At 35.3% G+C, this 13,505-nt stretch overlaps 1 protein-coding gene and 1 long non-coding RNA gene across 3 annotated transcripts; one reads left to right on the top strand and one right to left on the bottom strand.

Moving 5' to 3' along the window:
- The first annotated feature begins 2,663 nt into the window (after positions 1 to 2,663).
- On the top strand, positions 2,664 to 6,225 carry LOC113698642 (uncharacterized). Of its 2 annotated transcripts, XR_003450254.2 has the most exons (4): positions 2,664 to 2,798; positions 4,662 to 4,738; positions 5,068 to 5,129; positions 5,965 to 6,225. It is a non-coding gene; the product is annotated as an uncharacterized lncRNA (long non-coding RNA). The 2 variants fall into 2 exon arrangements; XR_011817639.1 differs by lacking the exon at positions 4,662 to 4,738.
- Positions 6,226 to 9,011: 2,786 nt separating this feature from the next.
- On the bottom strand, positions 9,012 to 13,090 carry LOC113699738 (uncharacterized). Its single transcript, XM_072057899.1, has 8 exons — positions 12,917 to 13,090; positions 12,552 to 12,632; positions 10,779 to 11,270; positions 10,307 to 10,381; positions 10,011 to 10,168; positions 9,601 to 9,924; positions 9,291 to 9,376; positions 9,012 to 9,100 (listed from the first exon to the last, which is right to left on the bottom strand). Exons 1-8 carry the CDS (start codon positions 13,088 to 13,090, stop codon positions 9,012 to 9,014), a joined length of 1,479 nt encoding a protein of 492 aa, XP_071914000.1.
- Between the last annotated feature and the right edge of the window lie 415 nt (positions 13,091 to 13,505).

Genomic DNA, 13,505 nt, shown 5'->3' with positions numbered 1-13,505 from the left:
TCTTCGCAGTCCTTGCACATCTTCCCCACATTCTCTCTGTTCTTTCCTTCTGGTGGAAAATTGATTTTTCAAAGACTATGTTGACTGAGTTTTTCAGAATGACAACAAATTAAATGCAAACAGCTAAAAATCAGGTGCGGGAAAGAAAAAATTCGGAGTGGAGACAACACTAATATGTGACGGAGTAAAAAAACAAAGAAGCAGGTTAGAGCCGGTAGAGAGGAGCCTGATGAGCGAGTAGAGAGTAGATGACCACCTCAATTGAACATCTGTAGAAAATCACAGTAGAATTCAACGGTAGGAAGGAAAGACGGGACGACGAATAAAGGGGAGGAAGAAGCAGGTGCAACAGGCACAGTTGACAACCAATCAATTCGTGCCATGTCACCATCGTGCGAATCCCGTCTCGCCACGTGGAGGACGACGATACCTACGTGGCAAGGGGGCTTCCACACCTACTGGATCTTCAGTTCAGCAGTTTGACATTTTAATGGAATGAGTCTTACTATGGCATTTGAAATCGGACACTTTTTATAAACTGGAAGTCCAGGGCTGATCTTTGGAATGTCATTATTGAACATAATCCCTTCAATCTCCGATCCCATTCCACAAGGAAAATATTCACGAAATAATCAATTATGCATGCATTGACCTGTAGATAAAAACAGAACATGCCTTAATTATATGAAAAATATAAGAACCATATTAATGCGCTCTTTTAGCAATGAAATGCGTAATCAAGCAGTATGAAGAAGTATATATCATGGCAGCAGGGAGAAGACCTCTGAATCCAACAAAATAAACTTTCATTTTTTTATTGGCGGCGTTGCTGATCCAGTTAGCTGCTGTTTTTCTTGCACGGTGACTTTGTAGGTCCTGCCTTCAGAGCCAGGTAGGACATCTTTGATTGGGATAACTTGTTTCATTCTATAAATTTTTAGAAAATCAACAGTTCTATCACAACTTCTATATCTATGAAGATTTTCCGGAAATTTTGCAATCGTCATCCTATTAATTTCATCCACTGAACTATCTTTTGGACAAAGTACACATCTATTTATCATTCGATAAGAATTACAAGAGTACATATTTAAATCAGGAAAGACGATCCCAAATAACCTGGAAGAATTTACATGTAATTAGGACAAATAGTCAAAAATACACGGACGAAATGAACAACTCACTACAAGAAATTTGGTCATTAGTGACAACATTTCTCGGTGATGAAAAAAAATCGTCATAGAATGGTGTCCTTTAACCACAATACAGCAAGTTGTCACAATTGAGTCAAGGGAGCCAACACATCAGTGACGACCTTGCATTGTTGTCACAATTCGATTCCCGCCAGGAATCATGCAGAGAGCGGGAACTGCAATAGTGACGACTTTCTAAAAGTTGTCAGTATTAATAGCACTTTCTTTGACAACTTTGTAATTGTTGTCACTGATAACATTGTATAGCCTTTAGTGACAACCTAGTCTTGTCACTGTTTGATTTAAAATATTTATTACTTTTTATAACTATTACTCCTAATTTTTTGTAATTATTATGTGTTCTCCAATGATTTTTTATTGTTATATACTTATGAGCCTCCTTATTAGTTTAATTTTCTTGTATATGTAATAACTTCATTAGAATAAAAATAATTAAAAAATAAAAAATTCATTAGTGCAAATAAACTTGTGACTACTTAACTTAGAATGATTATTAGTTAATATGATATGAATATAAATAAGAGTTTTCAAATGGAACTAGTTATCGAAGTGGATAAATCCTAAACTCCATAGTTAATTAACTAGTACACATTATGTATTAGTTTAATTGTGCATTTTTTTTCTTATTTGAAGATAATGGATTAATAGTGAAGTTTTGTGTTGGATGTTAATTGAATGGCAGCTATTTAAAATGTGCTTTGTTAATTGAATATGCTCTATTTAAAATCTACTAAAAATTAATGGCAACCTAGGTTTGTTTTGCAAATTAGTAGTACAATAACTTCAAACAAAATCAATCGATAACATACATGGCTTATCAGTATAAAATAACTAAAGAGTTCATTTACAGTAACTGACTTTAAAAAACACTATATACAAACCAATAGACACAAATATATGGGAACTCGTAAAAATTAGGGGTGAACCATCTTTTAGTTTATGTCGGTCATATAAGTCATATGTTATTTAAAGTAGAATTTTTCATAACTAAAGACCTATGGTACTACTAGACTAAATTAAAAGAATGAAAGAGATTTAAGATATAATAATTTAGTTTTGCAATTTTGAGGAAGTGATATAAAGTTTTAACACCTGTATGAATTATTTGAAGTTATTCAACAAAAAAATATTTGAAGTTATTACCAAAAAAATTGAACTATTTGATGTTGAACAAAAGTACATTTACCACTTGTATTAATTTAACAAAAACTTGACTCCCATTATGAAATTTTTTGACAAAAATGTTAAAAGGTAGCAATTAATAATGTATTAGTAAAATTATACTTCAACTAAAAAAACTTGATTGAAATTTTGAGGAACTCAGTGAACCGATATTTCACTGAAACTATAAATAAACAAAGTATGTGAAAAATATATGGTGCGGGTCAAATGTGAAAAACAAACATTTTGTAACCCAATAGAAAAGCTCTCTGCTTTACACTCCGTTGGTCTCCCCTCTCTCACTTTACACCCTCAACAGAAACCATTAAAAAAAAACAATTCTCCTTTCTCCTCTCCATAGATCGATCATGTCTTTGTGATGTTGAACAGAAGAAGTACTCCACCAACTCTTTGCAAGAAAAGGTATCTCATGTCTCTCCTTCTTCTCCCCGATTTTTCCCCAAATTTTTTTGCCCTAATTATTTTTTTGCCAAAAATTTGTGCCCAATTTTTTTGGATAATTTTGAGTTACGGGTGAAATCATCTCCACTAGAATTATTTTAGTTGTGAATACCATTACTTCATTCTTTTTTATTGTACAAGATAAAGGTTTCAGTGGGATTGGTGGTGGATACGGGTTTGAGGTTGAGTTTGGGGACGAAGGTGATTATGATGTAGAGGGGTTTGTTTCTTGGAATGGGATGGAAAACGGGGACAAGAAGATGGGAATAAAATGAAGGGGGGAATTACAAGGGTGTGCGTAGGATAAAACAGGGAGCCCCCGACAAAGATTTTAGCAGTACGGACCAGACATCTCATTACTGGCACCCCCTTAATACCCTCTCACTCAAACCCATAAAGAATACCCATTTCCTGGTCACACTCCCTCTAGATTTAAGGGTTCCTTTGTTCTCTAGCTTCATCAGATTTGGGTCTAGGGAAACTTTCGGAATGTAAATATTCCTTAAATTATGGCAAGAGAATAATTTTATTGTAGTATAATCACTTTTGTATTCTTCCTGTCCGGCTTGGCGTTTGTTTGTTGAATGGGTTGGTACTTGTTAGCAGTTAGCAGCACTTGGGTTTTTGAAGAATTATATGATCCTTAAGATCGGTAGAAAATTCATTAATGTAAACCTCTCAATGTTAATGTTTACGTCTTTACGCGACGACAGGATAGTGATAGACTATGGGAATGAAACCTATACTCATGTCTGTCATTTGCTTTTAGTGTCTGCTTTGTGTTTACTGGGATGAAAATGAATGGATTTACAAACAGTTTTTCTTTTTCATTTTTGTCTTTTAAAGTACTCTCCTGAAGTAGCCTTCATTTATTTAAAACACCCTTTTTAAGTTTTAACACAAAATTACTACTCTTCCAATTTCTAATTATAAACAATATTATATGAATTCACTTCTTCTTCATGCGGTTTTAAACAAAAAAAAATGAAACAAGAGCTGGCCAATCGCATCTTGGCAAATTTAGTGATTCGTTAAGTTAGGTAAATATCCAAAAAACGCTTTACCATGACCAGTTGAAAGTGAAACTTTGTGAACTGTTGGATTCTTGTACGCTTTACATCCTAATTAGCTATAGTGATAGGAGTGGAAAAGATTTAAGAGGTGATTATGATGTAGATATGTCTATGAGTGGTTGCAAGTGAGAAAAATAGTGGGTTAAGTGGTGTTGGGTGGAGAGGGAATTGGGAAATCACAAGGTTTAGTGGAATTTTTTCTGATGTAAAAAATTCCCCTCTTTTCTTTTTTTTGTGTTGAAATTTGGTAAATTGTCATGGGAATTTCAAGAGAAAATCTCATCTCCATTCTCTGCACCATCACCGACGTTATGTCCATTCAGTACTCCATCCAATAGAGATCAAGTTTTGGTACATGAATGAAATAATTTATTATTTTTTATGTTTTTTAATAGTTCTTCAGTTTTGGAAGTGAAGTTCTGATTTCTTTAAATTGCAAGAGAAAAGTTATATTGCCTTTTTAAAGTTAGGTAAGTTACATTTGAACTCCCAATGTGCAACTAATGAAGTCAATAAAAGGTTCATGGCTGACTGTAATGCTAATTCTAGAGGCTTGCTTATGAACAACTTTTGGTTGCTGAAGTGGAGCATAATTCAAATATAATACAAAAGCCGCATGGGAAATTTGTATATATTGCACATCTTTTGCATTGGGAGTCGTAATTTTCTCAAGTTTTGTGGTTAGTTAAGGAGTATGGACTTTGTGATACTACTTTTAATTGCCTTGTATAGCTAACTATGTTACAAGCAGGTGTTTTTAGTTTTTGTGAGGAAATCATGATATTTAGATTATGGTATAAGCTGGAGACAGCATTTTCCTTGCCAAAGGTATACATCAAGCTTGATTTTCATTGTCCAAATTCTAGAGTTTATCTTGAATAAGTAGTTCTTTCCTACCATTTTTTTTCATATTTGGTGATGGACTACCTGAATGAATATGTAAGTTTTGACGATTATGTAGTGTTCTTGGAATATGTAGTTGTAACGTTATTAGGTACAAGTATAGATTAGTATCAAAATTAAAAGAAGGAAACATATGTTTTATATGCAAACATTTTCTTATAAGCACTACAGCTACCATTTTATTCATTGTCTTTGAGCTTATAATGCACAGTATCATTTCATAGCGACTTCATTGGTTTGTTATTGTCTTGCAGCTTATTATGCTGATGCTATTGGTCCTTGCTATGGAATTTCCAAATATTGTGATGTTTTTTGGGTAAGTATATACTCCTTTCTATCTATGTTAGACTTGTTTCAAATGGTTGGGTCTTGTCAACAAAGTTTATGTAAAAGTGACAATTATAACTTTGTTCTAGGAGACATTTGCATATAAACAAGCTACAGGTGGTCTCTAAGCTAACTAGTAGAAAAGAAATTTCATAATCTAGTATTTCATGACATCTTATGCAAACTTTTCTTGATAACTACTTACTTTTATGCTATTTAAGCTACTAGCATGTGATATTTGCTATTAGAACTTTTGAAAATTGAAAGTAGGTTGGTTAGTGAATGTACTGGTTCGCCTCATAGTCAAAAGCTTCGATTTATAGTGGAGCATCTTTTCCATTTTTTACACAGTTTCACTAAAATATTAGATGCATCATTTTATTATTAAAATCATTAAAATATTACCAATGGGCGCTAAGAATCTCTAGATATGTCGAATTTTATTTGTCATCAAAATTTGGTCTAGCGATAAACATTATGCATTTTCAATACCTAAAAAGTTGAAGTTGCTATGCATAATCTATAGAATGAACCATACAAATGCAGCCTATGAAGCCATAGAAGGAACACTGTTTGGTTCTTAATATGGTAGCATAAGCATATTAATTGTTTTGTGAGTTCTTAATAACGTAGTAAAAGTAAAAGAAGTGTTTCTTGAGCTCTAATGTTCTAAGTGTTTATCTCTTACTTTACCCTTATTTAGTCATTGTCTAGATTATACTTAAAAGGAATGATTTAGCTTATTTTCTTGCAAATTCTTTAGTTATCTTTATTGTTTCAAGTTTTTCTTATGACCTACTAATAATTGCAGTACTTCACTGCAGATATGTTGCTCATTTTAGCTTTTTGGAAGATCAGCAGCAGGAGTTGCCAATTCACTCAAGGACGATAAAGAAAATCTTATACTTAGGAAATGTCATGACAACACTTTTTTTTTTGGGACTTGGATTTGTTTTGTAAAGCTACCTCGACTTATATGTGAAATTTAGGCCAAATACCACTTATCAAACTATTTGTAGGGGGTTGTTGAACTTCATTATGATATTTGAATGCTTGATATGATATTTTGGCATTTCGTAATGCAATGGATGCGTTCATTTGCTAATTGTTAAGCATTGTCATTTTTTTCCATTTATAGATATAATTGTAGTAGGAAAATCTGACAAATTTCATGGTGATAAAATGTTATCACTGAATCAGAATTTTCCATTAATAACAACCTATTATCATAGAATTAAAAAGTGTTTAGTGACAACAAAAGTTGTCAGTAATTAGTCTATACCAATGACAATTACGGACCACTTTTAGTGACGACATTGCTTTGTATATCATTGACAAGATATTATGTCATCACTAAAATTACAATAATTACTGACGACATATGTTGTCAAAAAACAGTCCCATTCACTGACGACTTTTATTGTCGTCACCATATACTTTTACCGACGGGCCTTCAGTGACGACCCTGTGACAATTAGAAAGTTGTCAATAAAAGTCATCAGTGACGACTTTTTATTTTTTTGTGACAAAAATAGCCTGTCACTAAAGACCAATTTTCTTGTAGTGACTTATAATGCACTATATGATTATAACCTGTCAAGTGACTCTTCTTTGTTATGATAAAAAATAATATGAGGTGGAAGGGACATCTGACCATGTTCATCAACAAGTTCAACATCTTCTCCTACTCTAATAAAAAAAATTAAAAATGCTGGATCTAAGGCAGCTCTCATATTTGTTGCCAGTCGGTGCTTACGCATAAGAGACCATAAATATAACTATCGAACAGTCGATTTGATCGAATCTGACTCGCCTAGCTGTTCAATGATTGGCAGGGTTTGGCAAAAATCACCGCAAAAAATAATAGCTTTACCTCCAAAGGGTACATCAGATTCCATTATATCTGTAAGAAGACAACGAACTGCCTCTATTGTTTTCGTTTTTGCCATTGAAGCCATATCCTACAAGATTAATTTAGCATTAATAATCAGCATGGCAACACTGCTCTACTTACTTTGTTGACAAGTTTTTTGTTTTAAAAAATCCAAAGGAATCCTATATTTTTAGTGTGCAGTTCTACCACCAGATATAATAGGTGCTGCGACCCCAGATGTGGCAACTACAATTGCCACATATCCTTGTGAACGAAGAAAAGCGAGAAGCACTCGACATAAGAAAGTTTTACCCGTTCCACCAGGACTATCAACAAAAAAACTTGACCTTTTGAGCTGGATATTGAATCCATAATCAAATTAAATGCATGCCTTCATCCAGCATTCAATATTCGAGGAAGAAGCAGATCTTCTGGATCAATCGGGGTCGCAGTTTCACTTTTAATTTCTTTAGTCAGGGGCTCACCATAACCGGATGTAAAGGAATTTTCGAGGAAATGATAGTCATCAAGGTTTTTCCCATGTGTTCCAATGTTGAATTAATATCCTGAAGAACTTTCCTTTTCATCTCTATTGATGTGCAGTGTCGATGTGCGCAACTTCGTTAATCATCAGAAGATAGGTGCACTTAAAATGCTTGCCAAAGATGTTTGGGATTTTTTGGAGAACAATAAAACAGAAGCATTGCAAATAAAAACCTTAACAAATATGGCATCTGGAAATGAGGACCTTCATGTAATACTTCTTCTATATAGGAATCAGATTCCAATAATCCTAACTGCAAACAGGCTTCTCTAAAAAAGCTAGTTCCGTGACCCCTAACCATAAGTAAGTCATCAAACGACGTTGGTTCCTGAACATGTGTGAGTAAAAGTCTTATGTAGTACCTTTCTCCTTTCCTAGGTTGGACAGTTACCAGTCTACCTATGACCTTTCTACGACTCCTCTCTGACCATGTCTTTATTTTTGGAGTCCATAAAAAATGTTGCAGAAAATCTTTATATAAGCACTTCAAATTCTGAGCTGTAGCATTTGTTTTGTTCATTCTGAAAAACTCAGTCACCATAGTCTTTGAAAAATCAATTTTCCAACGGAAGGAAAGAACAGAGAGAATGTGGGGAAAACGTGCAAGGACCGCGAAGAGACAGTAATTTTTGAATGGGAGCAGCCTCAGAATGTCGAGAAAAAGAGAAAAAGAAGCGCGGAGAAAGCAACACAGTAGCAAAAACAAGCGGAAGGAAAGTCGAACGAAGGAGACAGGAGAAGGAAAATCTAGCACGAGAAAGATAAAATACGGATTGGAAACAACACCAATAAGTGGCGGAGAAAAAAAAGAAGGAAGCAGGTTAGAGCCGGTAAAGAGGAGCCTGATGAGCGAGTAGAGAGTAGCTGACCACCTCAATCGAAAATGTGTAGAAAATCACAGTAGAATTAAACGGTAGGAAGGAAAGACGGGACGACGAACAAAGGGGAGGAAGAATCAGGTGCAACGGGCACAGTTGACAACCAATCAATTTGCGCGATGTCACCATCGTGCCAATCCCGTATCACCGCGTGAAGGACGACGATACCTACGTGGCAAGGGGGCTTCCACACTCACTGGATCTTCAATTCAGCAGCTTGACATTTTATTGGAATGAGCCTTACTATGGCATTTGAAATCGGATACTTTCTATAAACTTGAAGGCTCGGGCTGATGTTTGGAATGTCATTATTGAACATAATCCCTTCAATCTCCGATCCCTATCCACAAGGACAATATTCACGAAATAATCAATTATGCATGCATTGACCTGTAGATAAAAACAGAACATGTCTTAATTATATGAAAAATATAAGAACCATATTAATGCGCTCTTTTAGCGATGAAATGTTTAATCAAGCAGTATGAAGAAGTATACATCATGGCAGCAAGGAGAAGACCTCTGAATCCAACAAAATAAACTTTCATTTTTTTACTGGCGGAGTTGCTGATCCAGTTATCTACTGTTTTTCTTACACGGTGACTTTGCAGGTCCTGCCTTCAGAGCCAGGTAGGACGTCTTTGACAAGGATAACATGTTCCATTCTGTAAATTTTTAGAAAACAGAAATAGAATGGGAAATTGGCAACAGCATTTGATTCTTGAAATCATAAACCAATAAGTATTCAATGATACGGGTAATCAGACCTCATATATCATGTGTTAGTCAAGCAAAATATCTCATGAAAGACAACATTTCTTGTTTTACAATCAACTTTGATGTCATCAGATGTACCCGGAGCACTTAAAGCTTTAACTGCGGAAGAATTCCTAACTCTAGAAAGAGCAACAGAAAGCTTGCCGTGAGAAAAGACCGGTTCACTGAGATAAATTTCAACATAGTCAAGAGTTTGACCCAGAGGTTTATTGATTGTCATTGCAAAGCATAAACGGACGTCAAACTATGTCCGTATAAATGGAATACCATTCTTTTCGCTATCAAAAGTCCGCAAAGGAATTTTTGGAATGAAGACTTTTTCCCTTTATGAGGACCAGAGAAACTTTCCGCAGTAATTGTGAGCTCATCCAATTCTCTACAGATTAACCGTGTGCCATTGCAAAGACCATCCGTTGGATTCACATTTCTTAGAAGCATTGTAGGACAGTTTTCGTTGCGTAAAAGTTCATGAGAAGGCAGACCTTTTGGGTTAAAAGAATTTAGAAAGTCCTCATAATCTATCTGATTTCTCTTATCAACAGTTCTTTCACCACTTCTATATCTGTGAAGATTTTCAGGAAATTTTGCAATCGTCATCTTATTAATTTCATCCACTGAACTATTTTTTGGACAAAGTACACATCTATTTATCATACGATAAGGATTACAAGAGTACAGATTTAAATCTGGAAAGACAATCCCAAATAATAACCTGGAAGAATTTACATGTAATTAGGACAAATAGTCAAAAATACACGGACGGAATGAACTACTTATAATGCACTATATGATTATAACCTGTCAAGCGATTCTTCTTTGTTATGAAAAAAAACAACCATATGAGTTGGAAGGGACATCTGACCAAGTTCATCAACATGTTCAACATCTTCTCCTACTCCAATAAAAAAAGCTGAAAATACTGGATCTAAGGCAGCTATCATATTCGTTGCTAGTCGCTGCTTATGCATATGAGACCATAAATGTAAATATAAAACAGTCGATTTGATCGAATCTGACTCGCCTAGCTGTTCAGAAACTAGCAGGGTTTGGCGAAAATCACCGCAAAAAATAATAGTTTTTCCTCCAAAGGGTACATCAGATTCCATTATATCTGTAAGAAGACAATGAACCGCCTCTATTGTTTCCGTTTTTTCCATTGAAGCCTCATCCTACAACATTAATTTAGCATTAATAATTAGCCTGGCAACACTGCTCTACCTACTTTGTTGACAAGTTTTTTCTTTTAAAAAATCCAAAGGAATCTTATATTTTGAGTGTGCAGTTCTACCACCAGGGATGATAGGTGCTACGACCCCAGATGTGGCAACTGCAATTGCCACATATCCTTGTGAACGAAGAAAAACGAGAAGCACTCGATATAAGAAAGTTGTACCCGTTCCACCTGGACTATCAATAAAAAAACTTGACCTTTTGAGCTGGATATTGAATCCAAAATCAAATTAAATGCATGCCTTCATCCAGCATTCAATTTTCGAGGAAGAAGCAGATCTTCTGGATCAATCGGTGTCGCAGTTTAACTTTTAATTTCTTTAGTCAGGGGCTCACCATAACGGGATGTAAAGGAATCTTCAAGGAAATGATAGTCATCAAGGTTTTTTCCATGTGTTCCAATGTTGAATTAATATCCTGAAGAACTTTCCTTTTAATCTCTATTGATGTGCAGTGTCGATGTGCGCAACTTCGTTCATAATCAGAAGATAGCTGCACTTCAAATGTTTGCCAAAGATGTTTGGGATTTTTTGGAGAACAATAAAACAGAAGCATCGCCAATAAAGACCTTAACAAATACGGCATCTGGAAATGAGCAGCTTCCTGTAATGCTTCTTCTATATAGGAATCAGATTCCAATAATCCTAACTGCAAACAGGCTTCTCTAAAAGAGCCAGTTTTGTGACCTCTAACCATAAGTAAGTCATCAAACAACGTTGGTTTCTGAACATGTGTGAGTAAAAGTTTTATGTTGTACCTTTCTCCTTTCCTAAGCTCGACAGTTACCAGTCTCCCTATGACCTTTGTACGACTCCTCTCTAACCATGTCTTTATTTTTGGAGACCATAAAAAATGTTGCAGAAAATCTTTATATAAGCACTTCAAATTCTTAGCTGTTGCATTTATTTTGTTAATTCTGAAAAACTCAGTCAACATAGTCTTTGAAAAATCAATTTTCCACCAGAAGGAAAGAACAGAGAGAATGTGGGGAAGATGTGCAAGGACTGCGAAGAGATAGTAATTTCTGAATGGGAGCAGGCTCAGAATGTCGAGAAAAAATTGAAAAAGAAGCGGGGAGAAAGCAATACAGTAGCAAAAACAAGCGGAAGGAAAGACGAATGACGGAGAGAGGAGAGGGAAAATCAGGTGCGGGAATGATAAAATTCAGAGTGGAGACAACACTAATATGTGACGGAGTAAAAAAACAAAGAAGCAGGTTAGATCCGGTAGAGAGGAGCCTGATGTGCGAGTAGAGAGTAGATGACCACCTCAATTGAACATCTGTAGAAAATCACAATAGAATTCAATGGTAGGAAGGAAAGTCGGGACGACGAATAAAGGGGAGGAAGAATCAGGTGCAACATGCACAGTTAACAACCAATCAATTCGCGCCATGTCACCATCGTGCCAATCCCGTCTCGCCACGTGGAGGACGACGATACCTACGTGGCAAGGGGGCTTCCACACCTACTGGATCTTCAGTTTAGCAGTTTGACATTTTAATGGAATGAGTCTTACTATGGCATTTGAAATCGGACACTTTTTATAAACTTGAAGTCCAGGGCTGATCTTTGGAATGTCATTATTGAACATAATCCCTTCAATCTCCGATCCCAATCCACAAGGAAAATATTCACGAAATAATCAATTATGCATGCATTGACCTGTAGATAAAAACAGAACATGCCTTAATTATATGAAAAATATAAGAACCATATTAATGCGCTCTTTTAGTGATGAAATGTTTAATCAAGCAGTATGAAGAAGTATATATCATGGCAGCAGGGAGAAGACCTCTGAATCCAACAAAATAAACTTTCATTTTTTTATTGGCGGCGTTGCTGATCCAGTTATCTGCTGTTTTTCTTGCACGGTGACTTTGTAGGTCCTGCCTTCAGAGCCAGGTAGGACATCTTTTATTGGGATAACTTGTTTCATTCTGTAAATTTTTAGAAAACAGAAATAGAATGGGAAATTGGCAACAGCATTTGATTCTTCAAATCATAAACTAAAAAGTATTCAATGGTACGGGTAATTAGACCTCATATATCATGTGTTAGTCAAGCAAAGTTTATCATGAAAGACGACATTTCTTGTTTTACAATCAACCTTGATGTCATCAGAAGTACCCAGAGCAATTAAAGCTTTAACTGCGGAAGAATTCCTAACTCTAGAGAGAGCAACATAAAGCTGGCCGTGAGAAAAGACAGGTTCAGTGAGATAAATTTCAACATAGTCAAGAGTCTGACCCTAAGGTTTATTGATTGTCATTGCAAAGCATAAACGGACGTGAAACTGTGTCTGTATAAATGCAACACCATTCTTTTTGTTATCAAAAGTCCGCAAAGGAATTTTTTGTATGAAAACTTTTTCCCTTTATGAGGACCAGAGAAACTTTCCGCAGTAATTGTGAGCTCACCCAATTCTCTGCAGATTAACCGTGTGCCATTGTAAAGACCATCCGTTGGATTTACGTTTCTTAGAAGCATTATAGGACAGTTTTCTTTGCGTAAAAGTTCATGAGGAGGCAGACCTTTTGGGTTAAAAGAATTTAGAAAGCCCTCATAATCTGTCTGATGTCTCTTATCAACAGTTCTATCACAACTTCTATAACTATGAAGATTTTCCAGAAATTTTGCAATCGTCATCCTATTAATTATATCCACTGAACTATTTTTTGGACAAAGTACACATCTATTTATCATTCGATAAGGATTACAAGAGTACATATTTAAATCAGAAAAGACGATCCCAAATAACCTGGAAGATTTTACATGTAATTAGGACAAATAGTCCAAAATACACGGACGGAATGAACAACTTATAATGCACTATATGATTATAACCTGTCAAGCGACTCTTCTTTGTTATGATAAAAAATAATATGAGGTGGAAGGGACATCTAACCATGTTCATCAACAAGTTCAACATCTTCTCCTACTCTAATAAAAAAAATTGAAAATGCTGGATCTAAGGCAGCTCTCATATTTGTTGCCAGTCGCTGCTTACGCATATGAGACCATAAATGTAAATATAGAACAGTCGATTTGATCGAATCTGACT

The sequence above is a fragment of the Coffea arabica genome, chromosome 7c, assembly GCF_036785885.1.
Source record: "Coffea arabica cultivar ET-39 chromosome 7c, Coffea Arabica ET-39 HiFi, whole genome shotgun sequence".
In the NCBI taxonomy this organism is placed as follows: domain Eukaryota; kingdom Viridiplantae; phylum Streptophyta; class Magnoliopsida; order Gentianales; family Rubiaceae; genus Coffea; species Coffea arabica.
Note: the sequence above shows the minus strand (reverse complement) of the source record. Positions and strands in the feature narration are given on the sequence as shown.